This window comes from Falco biarmicus, chromosome 7 (assembly GCF_023638135.1).
Source record: "Falco biarmicus isolate bFalBia1 chromosome 7, bFalBia1.pri, whole genome shotgun sequence".
Taxonomy (NCBI): domain Eukaryota; kingdom Metazoa; phylum Chordata; class Aves; order Falconiformes; family Falconidae; genus Falco; species Falco biarmicus.
Window position 1 is genome coordinate 61,861,670 of NC_079294.1, and position 19,432 is coordinate 61,881,101.

General features: G+C 49.4%; 2 protein-coding genes across 2 annotated transcripts; one reads left to right on the top strand and one right to left on the bottom strand.

Annotated features, from left to right (window-relative positions):
• Positions 1-122: 122 nt before the first annotated feature.
• Positions 123-4,671, bottom strand: MRPS11 (mitochondrial ribosomal protein S11). Its single transcript, XM_056346092.1, has 6 exons — positions 4,538-4,671; positions 4,207-4,320; positions 3,905-3,994; positions 3,000-3,129; positions 934-999; positions 123-482 (listed from the first exon to the last, which is right to left on the bottom strand). Exons 1-6 carry the CDS (start codon positions 4,588-4,590, stop codon positions 375-377), a joined length of 561 nt encoding a protein of 186 aa, XP_056202067.1. The 5' UTR covers positions 4,591-4,671; the 3' UTR covers positions 123-374.
• MRPL46 (mitochondrial ribosomal protein L46) lies at positions 4,589-7,340 on the top strand. The gene is made up of 4 exons (XM_056346091.1): positions 4,589-4,861; positions 5,318-5,516; positions 6,055-6,228; positions 6,899-7,340. Exons 1-4 carry the CDS (start codon positions 4,589-4,591, stop codon positions 7,147-7,149), a joined length of 897 nt encoding a protein of 298 aa, XP_056202066.1. The 3' UTR covers positions 7,150-7,340.
• The last annotated feature ends 12,092 nt before the right edge of the window (positions 7,341-19,432 follow it).

Here is a 19,432-nt window from a genome sequence, read left to right on the forward strand (position 1 = left end):
CTAATAAGGGCAATAATAGCGTGGAGGGCTAGACAAGAGCCACATACGGTGGTAAGAGGAAGAGAGCAGCTGAGAGGCAATAATAATCCAAAATGCTTCTGGGAACACAGCAGGAACAGCTGTCAAAAGATCAACATTTTAATCAACAAACCTTGTACACAAGAGGATTCCCACTAAGGGAGTACATGTATTCTTGCTTTTACCACAGCTTCTACCACCTGGGCTTTTAAGGCCCAGGACAGCCTCTCTTTTTCAAGCTTCCCTCTGCAAGTATATCCAGGGAGGGTGGCTTTCCAGAATTTGTCACAGACAGGAGCAACAGTCCCTGCTGCACACACTGATGTTGAAAGCTCTGTGTCTCCTCCGCTCCCCTCTCACATTCGCCTGGCTTTCCGTGGGCGGCAGCCATTGTGTGGAACCGGGGTGTTGTCAGTGATGGAGATGACCTCCAAACCTCCCATAGTCAAACCCCTGATGGCAGCCTGGAAGAACAAGACGGCAGATGACATGCTGTTATCAACACAACAAATAGCACAGAAGGAAAAAAATCTCAGGGGAAAATAGTTTGGCTCCCCATCCAAAAACCAACTTCTTCCAACGATTCTACTTTGTAATTTTCTTAAAAATTAGTCTGTACCAGATAACCCAGTTTAAACCGATCTGTTCCAGTCCTTCTGGCAGCATTCCCATCAATTTTCCTACTTTAGTTGGAAGAAGTCATAAATACAGCTTTTATTCTGCTCCTAAAGTGATAGTACTCTAAAATTCTAATGATTCTAAAATTTCATTACTAGGCACTTGAGTGATGAATTCTTTAAATCACCTTCAGAATAACGAAGTTAATAGATGTAGTCACGTGATTAACCTGAATTTAAAAAAAAATGTGGGTGATGCTTGAGAAAGAAAAATATGAAAAGAAACTCTGACACCTACTTTGCGTCCTGGTCCAAGTCCTTTCACCATGACTCGTACGTGCAATACACCCTTCCCACGTGCTTTCTGCAGAAAGAACAACTGGTTAGTGTTCTCTTCGATATTACTGCTGCTCATACTCCTCTGGAGTCTTTCACTCCCTTTTAAGCCACTATCATAGTATTCTTTAAGTAAAAATAAAGGGTAGGTAGTGATGGATACAGAAGACAAGTACGGGGATTATTGCACAAAGACACGAGGGGAGAAGGAGGCCTGGATATAGCCATGGCAGTTTCAAGACAACTTCTGTGCTAAGCTGTCAGCTCTGCATGCAAGGCTTTAAGATCAAACTATCTGCGACCTAAAGCCACAGCAGAAAATGACATATCCATGGATACGTGACTGAACTGGCAAGGGACTAACAAGGACTAACTCAAAGCTGTTTTCCCTTCTTTAATGCAGCAACTTCTCTCCTGTGATCAGTGGACTCCTTCTAGAGGGTAAATGAGAAAAGCAGGCAAGCTTTGTATTTGCGGTGCAGGAGTCCACACCTTCAGTGCAAAAATTCTAGCGGCTTGCAAATTGAAAATGAAAAACACCTGCTGTAAAGCATAGCCGTGCTGCCACCATGTGGATGGAGCTCCTCTGGGTCTCTTGATTTCTGTGTTCTGGTGCAATTAATGTACTAACAACTTTAACAGTGACAGAATAAATCTGGCCAAGCACAGCTATGCAGCTATTACGAGGCTCCGATGAGCACAGATTAATAGTGAAGATGTTCTTCTATTCCTCTGAGTCAACCGTAATAACCTGTTGGCTGGTAGCAGCACCAAAACACCTCTGACGTGAAAGGCTGGAGCGAGTTCCACCTAATTCAGGATAAGGATTTGCAGTTTAAACTTGCCTCATTCTGCTGTAATGAGGACTGTGACGCAGCCAGCCTCATATTCTCCTGCCACCTGGACACCCGCATGTTTTTTTAGAAACAATTACAGTAAACTATGCAGCTAGAAACTACTTGTGCAAGGACATCACCTTCTCTGACAGGAACTGCTGGCAGCAGCTCAGTTCTGTAACAGAGAGCAAATATAAAACATTCAGCCAATAATTACATCTGCTTCTCAGGCCCCTACAGTGCAAAAATTGAACCACTGCTGATTCAGGGGCCACATTTCCAAAACGGCTAAGATGCTCACTTGGAAAAAAGAAGCTATGCAAGCTGGTGCTCGAAAAGGACAGGTTCCAAGTTACATTCCCCAATCACCCCACACACAGCTAAGCTCACCCTCTGGGCATTTCCAACTGCTGTTTCAAACATGCTTTGTCTGTATGAAGATGTGCAGTTGTGCTGGTTTTGGCTGGGGTAGTTAATTTTCTTCACAGTACCTGGTATGGGATGGTTTTAGATTTGTGCTGGCAACAGTGTTGATAACACAGGGCTGTTCTAGTTACTGCTGAGCAGTGCCTGCACAGAGTCAAGGCCTTTTCTGCTCCTCACCCACCAGTGAGTAGGCTGAGGGGCACAAGGAGATGGGAGGGGACACAGCCAGGACAGCTGACCCCAGCTGGCCAAAGGGACATCCCATGCCATACGACATCATGCACAGCACATAACGCTGGGGGACAAGGAGGGGGACACTTGGGAGTGATGGCATTTGTCTTCCAAAGTAACCATGATGCATGATGGGGCCCTGCTTTCCTGGAGATGGCTGAACACCTGCTTGCTGATGGGAAGTGATGAATGAATTCCTTGTTTTGCTTTGCTTGCATATGTGGCTTTTGCTTCACTTGTTAAACTGTCTTTATCTCAACCCACAACTTTTCTCACTGTCACTCTTTTGATTCCCACCCCCATCCTGCTGGTGGGGCGTGAATAAGCAGCTGTGTGGTGCTTAGTTGCCGGCTGGGGATAAACCACGACGGCAGCGCGTCAGATGAAGCTAAGGAAACTGTCAGCAAACAGCGGTGTGCTGTCTTGAGTGCTAAGGAACAGAATTCTGCCTGCGAGTAAGGCATGTACCCAGGTAGTGAGGGGAGGCAGTCAGTGCTCCCCTCTGCAAGGGTGAGAATCATCAGCGCAGACTCACCACCGCTGCTGCCATGGCTGCGGTCTGTGCTGCGATGGCAGTTCCCTTCTTGGCATTCTGGAAGCCTTCTGTGCCACAGGATGTACGGGCAAACGGCCTGTTGTCAAAGCTGACCACTTGGATGTGGGTGCTACAGAAAGACAGAGGCAAAAGAAAGAAGCAAGCTAGAACAAAGCTTTATTCTCCAGTATCTTCTTGCTCACCTTACTGGCATGGCTTGCCACAGGACTCCTGTCTCCAAGCCACCCTAACTCAGCACTCCCTTTTGAGGTATCCCACTTACACAAACCTGCTGCAGAGACCTCCCAGCAGTGACCTTCCAGTCACCCTACAGAATCTGAGCAAGGTGGCAAAACCTTTCTGGATAAGGTTTACTTAATCCAGGTACACCTCAGATACTGCTTAACCCTTTTAGACCCACCTCTCACTGTGAGCATTTCACCTTTTCTGTTTTTTAAAAAAATTGCACAAAGCATTTCTAGAACTTGGAAGAGCTTTTAATAAACAGTAAAATAACACACTGGGGATCACTAATGAAACACAACCATGTCTCACAGAGAATACGACAGTTTTTTTCAACAGCTGTACAGCAATAGCATTAGAATGGAGGGCTAGAAGTAACCTGCCATTAGAGCTGTTGGCATCTAGTGATTCATACCAGAATGTAGTCAAGAACTGTAATAACAATCTTACTGCTGTTGAAGATGCTATAAGGACAGTTATGCTTCCTGAACAGCACTAAGGTTTGAATTCAGTATTATTATCTTCCCAGTCATGACCACCACTCCCCTGGCTTTTTTTTCTCCTTCGAGCCTTTTGATCAAAATGATGACTGGCCAAAGCCTGGGTATGTTACAAGGTTTTATTTTGCATGAGAGCAGGAATAGAACAGCTTATTTGCTTACTTGTTGTACGTAGCTTTGATGTGAGCTATTGGGATCTCTTCATAGATCTTTCCATCCCATCTCATGGAGCTCCTCTGCAGGATTAAAGGGCTGAGAAGCAAAACAAGAGATATCAAGCACTGTTTAATTTTTGCAGTTTTATTTCATACTGGGAAAGAAAGAAGGGATCGAGTCTCCAAAAAGCTGTGCTTGTGATTGACACATTTCCCGTCCATCCTCGGCTGAAAAACTACTGAACGCGACAAAACCTGCCAGCGAGAGAAAACCAGCAGGGCCCTCCGGGCTCGGCCTGGCCGTCTCACCTCGGGTCGGTCACGCTCTGGTTCTCCGCCCCCTTCGCGGCCGCCGCCTCCGCAAGGTCCTGCAGGTGCTGGGGGCCGGTACGCAGGCCGCGGCACAGCGTGGCAGTACGGCCCCTGCGGGAAAGAAACCGTATCCGAGCATGAGGGCATCGGGGCCTGCCCCAGGCGCCGGCTGTGGGGGAGGACGAGCCGCGGGCTCCGGGGAGGGGGGAAAGGGGTTAGGCCCAGCGGGGCCTCCTCTGCCGGCCGCTACGGCGGAACGGGAAAGCCCCAACGGTCAGCCCCGAGCGAGGGGATCCCCGCCACACCGCGGCCCGCTCCCGCCGCTCACCCCCAGGCCGCCCCCAGCAGCCGTTGCCAGGCGACTGCCATCGCCGCGCTCATGGCGGCTCCCGTAGCCTGCCCGCCGAGGCGCCGCAAGGCACGGCGGGAGCGGGGAGCAAAGGTGGCGGCGCGCACCGCGGTGCATTGTGGGTCGCGCCGCAGCGTGATGGCGGCGCCCGCTCAGCGAGCGGCCGGTTGGGGTCGGTGGCTTTGTACCGCTGCGGCGCCGCGGCCGTGGCGCCTCTTCGGGGCGATGTGTCTGCTGCGGCTGCCCCGCATCACGCAGCCTCTCGAGAAGGAGGAGGAAGAGATGGCGGCTCTCATGGAACAGGTAGAGGGGGGGTGCTGGGGGTCTGCAGAGGGGAAAATGGCCGCCTCGGGCCTGGAGGGGAGAGCACCCCGCAGGGCTGGCAGCCGCGGCCTGTCCCTGGTGGTGCCTGAGGCTCTGGAGTGACAGGCCACGGGGTGGAAGGAGATGATGGCCCTGCACAGCCAGTCTGGGGGCACCATGGGTCATGTCGCTCCCCGCCGTGAAGCGTTACTGAGTGCTCTGTGTGTAATTTGCTGCCTGCACCAGGTATCATGGGTCGTGGTAGTGCTCCCGTGGTCTTCCTCGATGCTGTTGATGTCCCTGTTAGAGGCTCCTGCTGCGAGCAGGGAGGCCCTGCTCAGTCTCAGGGAAACTTGCATCATCTTGCGTTTGCAGAGGTAGAAGTAATTTAATTCTGTTTGTCAAGTCCAGCCCATATTGCTGGTGGTTTAAGAATTCTCTGTGCTGCCCTTGTAGATAGAGCTGGAGAAAAGCCACTATTCAGATCATGAAATTCGCAAGCTGAAAGAGGAGGAGCTGCTTAGGAGAAGAAAGGAAAGTACGTATGATGATGATGATGATGAAGCACCTGGCAAAACAATTATTATGGCTCAAGACTTGGAGGACAAGTGGGAACAGAAGTTACTGCAATTTAAAGCTGCTTCACGGATAACAGGTACAGGCTGTGGTTTGTGTGTTTGTGGTGAATACCCTGATTATTGGCCAAACACAGCTGAGTGGAATTCAGTAGAGGAAAAACATTTGCTGAGTCTTTTCTTGTTTTAAAGAGTCTTCACTCTGTGGCAGTACTGTTAGCACATGAGAAATTAACTGGTTGACAAGGAAATCAGTGTTCCTGTACTGCAAAGTGGTGTGTTTTCAACCTTACCAGAGTAACATGGTGAAAATGGATGTTGTTTCCAGGAAAGAGAAATGTTTGGTTGCTTTGTTCCCATGCTCCACCTAGTGCTTTTGTTGATTTTTGTCAAGGTAGAGATCCAGGCTGCTTGCTATAAATTCCTTCTGGAAATGAAACAGAGTACAGTCTAGCAGTGGTTTATAGAGTGACTGAGAGCACTGTCCAGACTTTTTTGACATTGTCTGTGTTTGTGTATTATTGCTGGAAGAGTGTGAGATACAGAGGGTTGATGAATCAGGGGGATTAGAGCAGTGCTGCCAGGAGGCTGTTTCCAACATGTGTTGGTTTTTGGCAGATGCTGATAAAAACAACAATCGAAAGTCGTTGAACAGGAAGCTGGACAGTAACCTGATGCTTCTGGTGAAACAGAAAATTGGTAACCAGGAACTGTGGCTCCTGCCTCAAGTGGAATGGCAACCTGGAGAGACCCTGCGAAGCACAGCTGAGCGAGCCATGGCTACATTTTTGGGTGTGTAGTTTATCCTGTGCCTGGCCCTCCCCCCTCTTTGTCCCAGGGTTTTCTTCCTGTGCCCTATCTGAGGGATACCTGCCATCTGCTGTAGTGAAATCGCCTCCCATTTTCTGGGAAAAGGCATTTCATGGCAAAGGGACAGAGCTCAATGAAGTGGGCTTTCCAGCAAGAGTTGTGGTCCTGGGTGATCGGTTCTGTAACTGTGTACTGTTGCAGAGTGACTGCAGCATGCAGAAGGCTGACGGGGCTGGCAGGCTGTGAGTTGGGATCTCTGGCTGACAGCAGCTGCAGCGCTGGGTCTGGCCCTCATGGTCTGCTGCTGGAGCATTGCCAGATGCCCCATGAATCGTCTTGGCTTGCTCCAGGTGCATGGCTTCTCTTTTGTGGCAGATGGGTCATGGCAAACCAGTGTGTCCTTGCTTTTCACTGTGGGTTGGCAAAACTTGATATCCTCTGCCTTCCTCCCTCACTCTGAGAGGACTAGCTGGACTCCAGACAAGTTCTTTTTTCATGAGAAAAGGCTTACAGTTGGCAGTATTTCTGCGAAGAGGAGGGAAGTCAGTCTGAACCAGATATATAGAGTGGTTTTTGTTACTACAGGAGAGCAGTCACTGTTGTTCTGTGTTCTTATGTCTTGTTTTTTCTTTTGCATTGCTGCCTCTTGCAGGAGATCACATTGAAGCCAAAGTCCTGGGGAATGCACCATATGGGATTTACAAGTATAAATTCCCCAAGGCCATCAGGACTGAGAATAATGTGGGAGCCAAAGTATTCTTCTTCAAAGCCTTCCTCCAAAGCACTGATCTGTCCCAGGCAGAGCTGAAGGGAGATTACCTGTGGGTCACAAAGGATGAGCTGGGAGATTACTTGAAGTCAGAATACCTGAAAAAAGTCAATCGATTCGTTCTGGACTTCTAAGCGATAGGCTGTGCTCCAGCAGATGGGGAAGATGTGGGACGTGACTCCAGGGAGGAGCACAGCTGCTGCATTGCATGGTCTGTGTGTATGGGATGGTGACTTGGGCTCTGGAGGATAATTTGCCTTTGCCTTATTTCCCACTTCTCTTCACCAGGCCTGCACTGAATAAATATTAAAACTTATACTTGGAAGTGAAGCTCTCCTGAGAGAGTTCTTTGCTCTTCTTGAATCCTCCTCCTCCACCTCTTCTGGAAATGCATGTTGTGATCTTTTCCTCTCCCAAGTGTGTGATTCCCTGGGGCTGTGGTACCCAGGAGGCTCGCTTTCCCCACCAGACTCCTGTCATAGTTTTAAGCTCAAATGGTTTCTTCTGTGCAATGGCTAATGCTTGTCGCTGGTACCTGCTCTTTAATAAGAACAGCACTGAAGGGTTATCTGTGTGTCCAGGTGGGAACAAACCATCCTGGACACAAGGCTGGGCAAGGTGGGCTTCTGGGGACATGGAAGCTGGGATATTCACAGCTTAATGTTTAATTTGTGGTGGAGCTGCCTCTGGCCTAGAGTCTGTGATACATGGTGGCTGTGGAGCAGCTCTCTCTTTAGATGGGTGCTGCTTTTCTGCCTGCACTGCCTTCCTCTTGAGCCTCAAGCTATAGCAACAGATACTGAGGGAGGGTGACGCTTGAGCAGCAGCTCTCTGTCTGGGCTGGCAGGCTAATATTTCCTGGTGGGGGAAGGCTGCTCTAGCATTGCGGCCTCCTGGGAGCAGCCTCAAAAGTGGCTCTGGGCAGTTCTCAGCTCCTATTCCTGGTGCATTAGGTCAGCACTGCAAACCCAGCCCAGCCGGGTCTGCCGCAGGTAGCCTGGCCCTAGTAGTGCGATTTCTTTATTAGATCTATCCTGGGCTTATACGGTGCTGTCTCACCTCTCTGGGGCAAATTCTATTTCTTTGGGGTTTTTTTTTTCTGGTTGTAAATGTAGCTGGTAGTCAGAGTGTGGGCACGGTGCTGGCTGGACCTTGCAGAGAATCAGCAGCCGCCTTTAGTGGCAGGGGGAGAGGGAGGAAATAGCTGTCGTTAATCATCGGGAGAGAGTTCGGCCTCCAGAGGTGGAACTGGAGATTGCTATATGTATTTTATCAATCCTTTGGGAGCTGTTGAGCTGCAGGCCTCAAATTAAAGCTATCCTTAATCACTCCACAAGCCATTGGGGTGGGGGGTAGCACAGCAGCCTTCCATTTTCTAATGCTGGGCAGTTTGGGAGCTGCAGGCTTGCCATAAATTACCAGCAAAACAAAACTTGGGTTCTTGAAGCATCCTCGCAGGCCTGGCAAGGGGGCTGTGTCTGCCGCAGGGAGCACTTGCAAAGAGGAAATAAAGGTGGAGCAGAATACATGGCTGAAAAATTGCAGATTTTTTTGGCTGCTGTCTGAGGTCAGCACTGCTGAATGGGAGACTCTTGCCTTCTCCAGCACTGAAAGCTCCTGCAGAGGGGAGAGGTGAGTCCTTCCCTCAGCTGTGCCCCACCAGCCTGGGGGGTCATGGGTGCAGTCAGCTCAGGATTAGGCTTTTCTCTGCTGCATTGTTTCAGGCTGTCCCTGGCTCTGTGGGTACAAGCTTAGGGTGTGCCCTTTGCCAAGGTCTCTGCCCAGTTTCCAGTGCTGAAGGTAGGTTTTGTGTTGCTGGAACAAAACTTTTCAAAGCATACAAAATGCTGTTTAATCAGTGTTTGCTTATTCTTAAAACCAGGAGCACAAAAGAGGGAAAAGGCTTTACTGAAAGCTTGCTGATCTTCAGACCCAGGCAGTTTTTGCCCTCTGGCTTACTCAAGCTCCAAGTCTTTGGGCATTCTTTGCTAAGAGAGGTATAGCTCCCTTCAGCAGTGGAAAGATCAGAATCAAGAGCCTCCTTAATTTTTTTTTTTTCCTTGGGCTCAGGCCTTTGTTCTTACAAGTAGCAGATGTGTGAGAAGCTTGATCTTTTCTGGAAGCTGAAATCGTTGCTTTCTGATCACCTAAAACAAATTGCTGCTCACAGCCTACATAGGAACAGCACTTTTCTTGTTTTCTGTTACTTTTCCTGCAGCTGATTTTATTTAAAAACTCTCAGCCAGCTGCTGCAAACAATCCCAGATCCTGCAGCTCGGGTGCTTTTGCTCAGTTCTGCTGTGTGGCCTGTTCTCCTCTTCTCTGGCCTTGGTGAGAGGGAAGGCAGAAAGATATGCAGGTTTCCTAGCAGAGAGGATGGTTTGTATCTTCTCATTTCCTCCCTACTCCAAGAGGTACCACAGTACATGACTGAGGCTGTTCTTTTCCGTTGAGGGCTTGGTGGCTGCCGGCTGTCTTTCCACTTGGTGCAAACTTAGGCCCATACTTGCAGAGTTGCAGAGGTCTGATCAGGTGGGCTGGTGGGATATATTTTGCTAGTAACTACTGGCAGATAGTACAAAGCCTTAAAACCTTTTCTGAGAGAGCTTTTCTCTCTCCTGGAACAGAAGAAGCTGTTGAGTTGTGGCTGGGAGAGAGCTGCTGCAGCTGCAGCGTGCCTCCTGTGGTCCAGCACAAAGAGCAGGGGAAGCCTTTCACTTGTGTTGAGCATGAAACACAAAACTCCCCTTGCAGATGGAGACGAGCTGCATGAGCTTTTGCCTGGATGTTGAGGGAGTCTGCAGCTTGTTTGCACCCAGAGCCTGGAGGGCTTTTCTCATCTTGGCAAAGGCCACCTCATGTGAGATCTCTCTACCAGAACCTGAAGCTGCAGCAAGTACCTGGGAAAGCACTGAGTTTGCTGTGGCTCTTAAGTGCAAGGCACAGTCAGATCAATCGAAGAGCTTTCCTGTGAAGTGTGCACAGGAGAGAGGTGTTTTGGAAAGGACCTGTGAGTCCTCGCTTTGAGAGCAGCAACGTGGGGCTCATCTAAGAAGTCCAACGTAAGAGCAGTGCTGCGGCTGCCGGGGCTGGTGTCTGAGCATTATCTGACTGCGCACTTCGGGGAGGAAGCTGGAGAGCAGTCAGACTGTGGAGACTTTCTGCTCCTCAAAGCTGCTTTCTGCACAGGGCACTTCCATTCCTGAGGATGATACACAAAAGCCAGATCTTCCCCCCCCTCCAGCAGGGAAGTAGGTGTATTAAGATGATCTTTACTTGGTGCAATGCAGTCCAGCGGGTGTTGCTATAAAGCCTCCAGCAGCAGAAGCAAATGTTAAGGATCAGTTGCAGTCTAAACCACCAGTGTCTAAGCCGTTGCTTAAGCTACCATGTTAAAAAGAGAGATGAAGGTTTTCTTTGTGACAAATTGATGCTACCACTTCCCTCCAGTGAAGGGGAGATAACAAGTCCTAATAAAACCACTTTTCAGCTTCACAGATACAGCTTTCCTCTACTTTCCCTAAGAAGTATCTTCCCTAGCTGATATCCCTCCCTGTCTGCGGGCTTTTTGGGGATTGGTGCTCTCTAAGCAGAGCCCTGCTCGTGCGCTTTGTGATACGCTGTGAACTGTTCAGACCCATGTGCTTTCTCACATAATAGGAAGCTGCTGTTTGTTGCTCATCCTGGCTGGCTCCAAGCAACCAAAGGCTTAAGCATTTGGAAGGTAAATACACACAGAGCCAGGAGAGGCCACCACTTTCTGCTCTCTGAAAACCTGTAGGAGGAGAGATGCTATTGCTCCTAAATACGGAGAGCTGCTCGAGTGCTGGGAGCCACCCTGCAGCTTCCCTCCTGCTGGGCCAAGGGGTGAGCTGGCTCAGGGAGGGTAGGAGTTCAGCTATCTCGGCTGGGGCAGCCTGTGGAGTCACTCCTTGTCCTGGAGGATAAGGCGTCTCCAGGAGCATCAGTCACTTTCCTTCTGTTCTGTTCAAGCTCTTGTGTTTGTATTGGAAAGGATCTGTCTCTTTGGAGGGAGTTTTTCTAGTAGCACCTGGGGTTTCTGCAAGTGCGGCCTGTTCCTGCTGTGCTCAGCTGCCTGCAGGGGATGCAGTGTGGGGTGATCTGCTCACAGCAGCCCAGAGACCCAGCAGAAAATGACATGGAAAATCAGGATTGAGGTCAGCGGTGATATGAGTGGATGAGGTCCCATCCTTTTGTTTCGAGGACACCTTTTTCCTCCCTTTTCTTGTGAAATCGCCCCTGTGTTTTGACATAACCAGAGCATTGGAAGAATGCAGAATACATCACGCAGAAGGCAACGTTTGAGTGAATCTCTGCGAAGGTAAGAATGGATATAGACGAAAGAGAGCTACTGGGAACTTGGACTCAGGGTAAAATTGCTCCAGAAGCTTTGCTGATAATACCCAATCCTCAAACAACACCAGGCCCTCAAAAAGCAAAGCCAGGAATTTGTGAGGCGAGTACAAAATGCTGACAGCAGGAAGATTCTTCGGGTAGTTCTAGGTACAGCTTTGCTGTGAAGGCTACGTTTCCCTAACAGATCTTGCTGGGGCTATAAAATCCTTTGGCAGGACTTCACAGGCAATGCTTGGAGACCCAGTGGCATTTCTTAATTGAAATACAAAGGGTTATTCAGCAACGTTAAAATGAAGCTTCTTCAAAACCTAGGCAAGGCAATAAACCTTTATGCAGCATATACAAGGTTTTAGGACTCACCACCACGGCCTAGTCCAGAAGCAGGACAGCATGTGAGCAGGAGCCGGCCCGTTACCTGGCTACCATGAACATCCAATCTCATAATTAACTGAGGCGAAAGTTTAGGAAAAGATTTTACAGCTAACAATTTGCGGCTTAAGCTGTTCTCTGCTGGAGATGAAGGTGAAGGCGGATGTCAGAGGCAGGTGACCTTGTGTCGAAGGGCTGCTCTGTGCAGAGGGAAGCTGGGGATGTCAGGCACGAGGCACGGGCCAGTGCTGCTGCTGGGAGGACGGTGAGTGATGTCAGGGGTGAGTATGTGTGCTGCTGGCCTGCTCCCACCGTGTGCTGCTTGCCTGCTTTCTGCTCACTCTCATCTATCAAAGTAATTATGCCCATTACATTTCTCCTTTCAGGTTTTACCCTCCCAAATGTTATTCCACAGCATTAAACCTGTGGGGGAAGTGAATTATTGGGGAAAGTAACTAGATATAATCCAGGTTTAATGGGCACATAGAAAAAGCACACTGGGTTGGGAGGGTGGCTCAGCCAGCGTCCTGCTTCTGCAGGCAAATAGAAATTTATCATGATGTGTGTATATATCTAGCTTCGTGATCTGTGAGCTCTTAATAATTGGTTTGGTGACCTGCCGGCAGTGTTCTCTCTCTGTAGAGCTTTCCTCAGTCCCCAGTTAATATAATGGGTCACAAATCCCATTTGCTTTTGAATTCTGAGTAATCCTTTTGTTAATGTCGCCTATTGCTTTTCTGGAAGCATTGGAGGAAATCAGAGCCATGTGCTAATCAGTAAATCTGGTTCCTCGTGTTTGTAAGCTGGTGCCCTGCCCTGCCTGCCTTTTCCAAATGATCAGTGCAGCCCATTTGTGTCAGACCCAACGCTCCCCTCTGCAAAACAGCAATTGTTTCCCAAGCTGTGGCACTAGCAAATAGCACAGCCTGTAAATGTTGGATGAGCTTGAGGAAAGTACCGGGGTGTGACAGGGCATGGGCAGCCAAGTGATAAGGGGCTTGCTGGGGAGGGAGGCTGGGCATTTGGGGTGTCTGATCCCACCAGTGCCCTGTGTAAAGGGGCAGTGAGTTCCCCATTTCAGGGTGCGGGATGGGTGACTGCTGGAAGTGGCACCCATGGGGACCCACTTTTTTGCTCCTGCTCTACCAGCGCTCACAGCTCAACGCCCAGCCTTGCCCCCTGTGCAGAAGTAAGGGATGTGGCACAGCAGAAGGTGCCCCTTGCTAGCAGCGTGCTAAAGGCTCATGATCTAGCACGGGCTGGAGGTAGTGGGCTGGATGGATGTTGCCTGTCCCAAACCCTTCTGGATTTCGTATCCCTTAATTTTCTCTGCCTGGAGACAGGACTGTGGTGAGCTGTAGCTGTCTTGCCTGTTGTCTCCTGCATTTGTGGGTAGGTGGGTATCAAAGTCCTTTCAGAGGGACAAGAAGCTGCCAGATGACCAGCCAATAAGGTGAGCACAGGTATATGAAGGGAGGGAAGGGAGAGCATCAGCCCTCCAAATTACTTGAAGACCCGTAAAATATTCCAAACCGCCTGCTGTTGGTACCAACCCAAAGGCTGCAAGTGGCTCGTAGGGCCTGGGTTCCTGCTGCAATGGTTGCCCATGGATTGAACTGGGTGAGAAACTACAGTAGTATCTCCAAGCGCCAGCATATCCAAGTCATAAAGTCAGTATTTCTTGATTATTTTTGTTTGTTTCTTGTTTTTCTATAGGTTTTCAGTCTCCTGCACAGCTGACAAGCCTCATGCTTCGCCCCTTTCTCTCATGTTTCCATTTGTCTCCCTATTTTTAGCCTGTCTGTGGCATTCTTCACGCAATGCCTGTGTGCACTGCTTTGATCAGACCCGCTGCTGATGAGAATGCGACCTTGAAGGTAACAGCATGCAGCAAAGCAAGATGTGTTGTATTTAGTTAGCTTGCTGTAGCTGGGCATCGCGTTTGCAACCCAGACAGGCACACAGCATCACCTCCCCTTGCTTCTAGGCTGTTTTCCCTGGCCAGGTCCCACCAGGATTTGGGCTATTTGAGTCCAAAACCCTCGCCCTGGCCCAGAGTGAGGGGCACAGTGGGGAACTCCCTAGCGCTAGAAGCCTGATGCACAAATGTCGAGGGCTCTAATTTAAGCGCTAAATTCCCTCGAGGATGGATGTGGATGTCACTTGCTGCCTGTGAAACAGCTCAGTTGCTAGGCACTAGGTGGCAGGCAGTGACTGGGAAATCCCATCGTGGAGCTTTCCTTCCCTTTCCCCTTAATATCACCTCCTGCTCTAGCTCTTGCTTGCTCCAGTGGGGGAACCTGGAGCATGGAGTAACGATCACCGATTTTTAACTGTTGTGCCTAAGCCTGGTGCCTTGCAAGGGTCTCGGAGACCGGCAGAAGGCCAGCTTTGCTCCGTGGAGGCTTGTCGAGTAACTGGATGCTCAAGGGAGTCTCTAGGGCAAAGAAAAGAGCAGGGAGCAGGCAGGCAGCATCTGAGGATGAAGGGTGGATGGCAGGTGGGTGCTGAGGGCTGCCCAGGGCACTGTGCTGGAGTTAGGAAGGGATAGAGGTGCAGAAGGGGTACATCCATATATAGGGTAGAGATAGGGGCAAAAAATGATTGTAGGCGTTTGAAACGGGCAAGGAGAAGTCAAGAAATCCCTGAGGATTAATTTCCTACGGCCTGGTTGTGCAGTGGTTGCTTTGGAGAGGGTAGTGAAGGGATTTCCAGCAGTGTTCAGGTTTGAGCCTCGTGCTGTCCCTCACCTTGTGAGTGGGAATGTGGTCACCAGACCCTGGCTGTGGGGTTCGGTCACCAGGGAGGACCTGATCCTCTTCCCAGGATGGCGTAGCATGCCTTTGATTTACTTGGGTTGGGCTTTGGGGTTTATTCCCAAAAGTGGGCATAAAAGTGTGTTTACCTAGAAGAGGGAATGTATCTCCCCCCCTACCCCGGTCATGCAGCATTGGCTTCCATGGAGTGTTAGGGGACAGCAGTGGCAAAAGTCCTCCTTTATTTCTCCCTTATTGGCCAGGGGCCTGAGTTCAAGGTGTCCCTGGGCCCTGCTATGTGCTGCTCCTGCCCCTACAAAGCTCAGGACAAGATAGCCTCTGTGGTGCTGGGTGCCTGGCTGTCCTCTGCCCAGGCACCAGCACAGAGCTGCAACCCCTGTGCCACGCTCCGGGTGTTGTAGGTCTCCTGTAAGCACCTTCCAACAAAAAGGGGATTATCTATAGCTTGTTAGAGTCCTTGCAGGGAGGGAGAATAAGGCTCTTTGCTTTGAAACGTTCTCTTCCCTGGGATTACAAGATAATGCATATGAAACGACATTAGCTCAGCCAGGTTTATGGATTATTTGAAAATCAAATTCTTTTAATCTCATCCACCATCTGGCACCAGTGTAACAGCCAGCAGCCAGCTCGCTGCCGCTTCTACCCCGACTGCGTCGGAGTGACTGGAGTATTGGAGACTGCAAGGGGACAGCAGCATCCCTGGCCACCACTGTGCATCCTGGCACCAGCACCTGGGCTGGCCTTGTCTTGACTTCTTCCCGAGACAGTGTGGAGGTAAACACGTCTCTGAGGAACTGGGGGCTCTCCTTGGTGTGCACTGGGAACGAACAGATGATCTGGGAACATCTCACTGCTTGTGCCTGTGTGATGATGAGATTCAAAACCAGCAGCCAGAGGGGCCCCTGGGCCTTGGATAATGGTTAAGATCCAAGCAGGGGACCTGCCAGTCTCACTAACATGAGTTGCAGTGATCTCATGGCTGGGCAGGGAGGGACGAGGCTGCAGGAGCTACTTGCAGGATGCTGATGCAGAGCTTTTTTCAAGGAGGTTGTGTTTTATCTTGAGTACTAATTGGTAGCTGCTAGGGTGCATCTGGGCTCTGTGATGGGACTGGAGGCTCCCATGGGTACCAGGGAGCCAGTGACAAATTTTACTGTTTGGGGGGGTGGGTGGGGAAATGCAAGTGAGCACGCTGCCCCCAAAGAACAAGGCAGGGTGGAAGAACACATGAGAGATGCACCATGTGAAGCACTGCTAGCAGCAGCGCCACAGAGGCCAGCCTGGCTCACTCTCGCTGGCTTAAGGGTCAGGGAACAGATGGGACCAGTGAGCGATCGGGGACCAACATGGCAAGCTGGAGCCACCAGAATGGGGCATGTGAGCGTGTGAAGAGTGCACGCTGGGCATGTTGTCTCCAATCCGTGGATGCAGTTAGCACTTCCTTAGGGAGGGGACAAGGTTGGGTGATGTCCTGTCCTCCTGAGTGAGCCAACCTCCCAGCTGACTTTTCAGATGCGAAAGCCAGCTGTGCTGCAGGGCTGCTTGGTTCTTGTGTTTTTGGTTTCTGTGCTGAGCCTCAATAAGATCATCCGTCTTCTCCTGTCTCCTCCAGAACACTTCTGCACCTACTACCAAGGAGTGCTATAATCTCAGTACCCATTTAACATGAATAAAAAGCCTTCTGGGACAATAGGTCACGGTTATACAATTTAGCTCAAGTAGAGAAAAGGCCTTTATAGCTATGAATACATGAATACTTAAAATATATATATAACATTGGTTAACATCAGGACTTATAAGCATAATATGTATCTAGCACTGGGCTAACAGTCTGTTCCTTGACTCCCTCTACAGAAGGCTGTAGCTGTTCTGCCTGTCAACTGTCCCAGTGGCTCTTGGTGGCTGGAGTCACAATTTGCACCGCTCACCGCTTTGCCTGGGCTCTTGGTACAGAAAGCAGCCCTGACAGGCAGGGGGTGGGTGGGGAGGGAGGTCTGCGATTGCTCCTCGGTGGGGACCAGGATGCGAGAGGCGAGAATGTGGCACCTCCGCCTGCAGGTAAAGAATTGCACACAGAGCCAGGTTGTTAGCTAATGTGCCGCACAGTAATTCGCTCCCATGATTTGTGTGCCCTGAAGACAGTCGCGGGCAAGAAGAAAAAAGCAAAACAAACAAGGAGAAAAAGGAATAGCTTTAAAGAAAAGAAAGTGTCATTGTATAGGTAATTAATTACTAATTATACAATCTCAGCATTGTCTGTATCATTAAAATTACTTGGTTTTTCAATACATTGTTGTTTTAATTAAACAAATCCTTCGATTTTTTTTAATCTCCTCCTTTGTAACACAAATTCATTTTTTTATTAGTGCCAAAGAATAAATTAATTGTGTAATTAGTGACTGCTACTTTGTCACTCCTGGAAGGGTTATTTCCAGGTTATTTGTATGCGGTGGCTGGGGAATGGTTATGAAACGTTGTTTGATACCAGGTCTCCCTGGAAGTAGCTGTTTGTGGCTGGGGATGCTGGTGGAGGTGGGGATTTGGCAGCACTAGGACACAGCTGGCAAGAAGGGGGTGGAAAATCTCCACCAGGGCTGGCTGGAGGAGGCTGTCAAACACTGGTGGGTATCCCCTTGCTTACTTGCATGGCTGTGAGTAAGTGTGTTTCATTTTGATGCAGAAATGCCCTCTAGAAGACATCCTCAGACCCTCCAGAAAGGAAATAAGAGCAAGGCTGTGGCTGCTTCCATGTGCTCCCCCTGGTAGGGCTAAGGGAGAAACACCAGGGTGGGATTTTTCAAGCATGCACCATCACCGTCTTTATTATAGGGGGCTGAGGGACGGCACGTCTACTCCTTGCCCTACAATGCATAGGGTACGCAGCAGATTCCAGGCAGGAAGAGGGGAATTTAACATGCTGCTAGTGATAGGGTCTTAATAGATCTGCACTTATTATTTGGAAAAGAAAGAATCAGGATTACAGGCTTACGAGGGATTAGTAAGCATGAGTGTGTATTTCTGCATATACTGCTCCTTTTGTAAACCCATTGTGCCGTCAGGCTGATATAGAGTTATACCATTACTAGCATGACATCTGTGTATCCGATAGTCTTGATTATGAGACCCAGCAGCAGTACTAAGGAAAACAGGGCTTTCTCACTGGCCTGCTGATTTTCTCCTGTTTGCAGCTTGTAGTTTAGCCATGAAATCACCTTGATTTTCAAGACAGCATCGACACTACCAGTAGGACAGGCACCTTGTGAGCATCGGCCACCTCCTGTGGCCCATCAAAGTGACCAAACTGAGGCTTTAAATGTTTCGGCTGCCCTCTCTTGGGGTTTTTACAGCAGCAGAAGGAAAGTGGATGTGTGAAGATCCTCAGGTGCGCTCAGTTACAGTGGTGGAGAGACATCTTGGACTGCTCAGAGTTGCTCAGGTGAGTCATGGATATATGCGCAGGGCTCTTTCAGTGTAGCTCAAACTATGCATTTCTGATTATGGCTAAAGCACAAAGACATCCTCATAAAGGCGGTGTGTCTGTTGGCTTCAAGTACTACATGCCCTCAAGGGCAATAGCTGCAAATCGACTCTTGGAGCCCTGGAGGTATGTAAGCTACCTGATAATGTTAAGAAATCAGTGCAAAATTAGGCAGCTTCAAAAACCTACCTGTACTTCATAGTTTGGAGTCTTGACGCCGTGTGGCTGGCCACGTGGGTAACCTAAGCAAACCGAAGCCCTTGGCTGTAGGCTTCCCTGGAGATGTTCTTTGTAGGTAGAGATGTGCTGAGCTGGAAACTGGGATGGAGGAGCAGGGAATTAAGTGGTTGTGAAACCTCAGAGCGTCTATGTGTGTGAGTGCAAGTTTTGATTTTTACTAAATATTTTCCCTTTTCATTTAAACCATTGTGTTTTTTTCCAGGGAAATGTAATAATAAGAGCCCATGTGTTTCTAACTAAATGGCAGCTTGTGCTTAGTAAACAGTCCAGGGTCCAGGTTGGATGGGATCCCTGCATTGATGTTTTTTGGAAATCAAATAACAATCGAGCTAAGGCAACTTGTTCCTGGAGCTGCCCAGAAGTGTTTGCTGCTGGAGCCAAAGGGAGTGAGAGTCCCCAGAGCACCTGGGTCTGCAGGCAGCTCTGTGTGACAGCAGGAGATCCCTGTGCTGCTCAGACCTGGCTCCTTTCCCTGCTCGCTGTCAGTCAGCAGTCACTATGCAGGACAGCATCCCAGGAATGATCTCAGTCCTGGGGGCAGCCAGCTCTGTCCGTGGGCTCCCCTTAGCCTGCTGATCTTGTACCTCCTGCCTCTGTTCTCCTTTGGGGGTGATTTCAGCATGGAAATTTGGCTTTTCCTGTCTCTATTGTCCACAAAAGCTAGATGTGTCCACCTAGGCGCATCCCACCTTCACACCAGGATAGAGAGCATCCCTTCACGTGGTAGGCAGAGTGGGTGACCCGCTGCTGTGGCTGTCCTGGTGCCTCGGGCAGCCAGTTCCATTTCGCCTCCTCTTCTCACTGCAGGTTCCCTTCCGTCCCGTTCACTGATCGCCTGCAACACCACTTGCAATGCTGACACTGGGCACTTTGGGCTTGAACTGGGACCAGTTCCCTATTTATCCTGTCAGGGTCCTGGTGCTTTTAGTGCTTAGATCACTTTTGAGTGTGAGATTCCAAAATCACTTGCAATTTTTGAAAAATGATGTCTATTTTTTCTCTTCATTGGAGTGTCTGTCTGTGGGGTTTTTGTTATTTTGTTCTTGTCCATGTTTAAAATTTCTTTTGGCCATAATTTCTTTTTGTGATGTAAGTGTTCTGACAAACTTGGCCCTACTCTGCAAAGCAATTCTGCACGAATGAACCAGGCAGGTCAAGCAATCCTTCTCTCTGGTT

Bases quoted from the DNA above. Each gene is read 5' to 3' on its own strand.
- MRPL46 (XM_056346091.1), top strand. From the start codon at position 4,589: ATGGCGGCTCCCGTAGCCTGCCCGCCGAGGCGCCGCAAGGCACGGCGG. The intron at 4,862-5,317 runs GTAGAGGGGGGG...CTGCCCTTGTAG, and splicing joins TGGCGGCTCTCATGGAACAG to ATAGAGCTGGAGAAAAGCCA. The intron at 5,517-6,054 runs GTACAGGCTGTG...GGTTTTTGGCAG, and splicing joins AGCTGCTTCACGGATAACAG to ATGCTGATAAAAACAACAAT.
- MRPS11 (XM_056346092.1), bottom strand. From the start codon at position 4,590: ATGAGCGCGGCGATGGCAGTCGCCTGGCAACGGCTGCTGGGGGCGGCC. The intron at 4,321-4,537 runs GTGAGCGGCGGG...TCTTTCCCGCAG, and splicing joins CTGCTGGGGGCGGCCTGGGG to GGGCCGTACTGCCACGCTGT. The intron at 3,130-3,904 runs GTAAGCAAATAA...GTCTTTCTGTAG, and splicing joins ATCAAAGCTACGTACAACAA to CACCCACATCCAAGTGGTCA.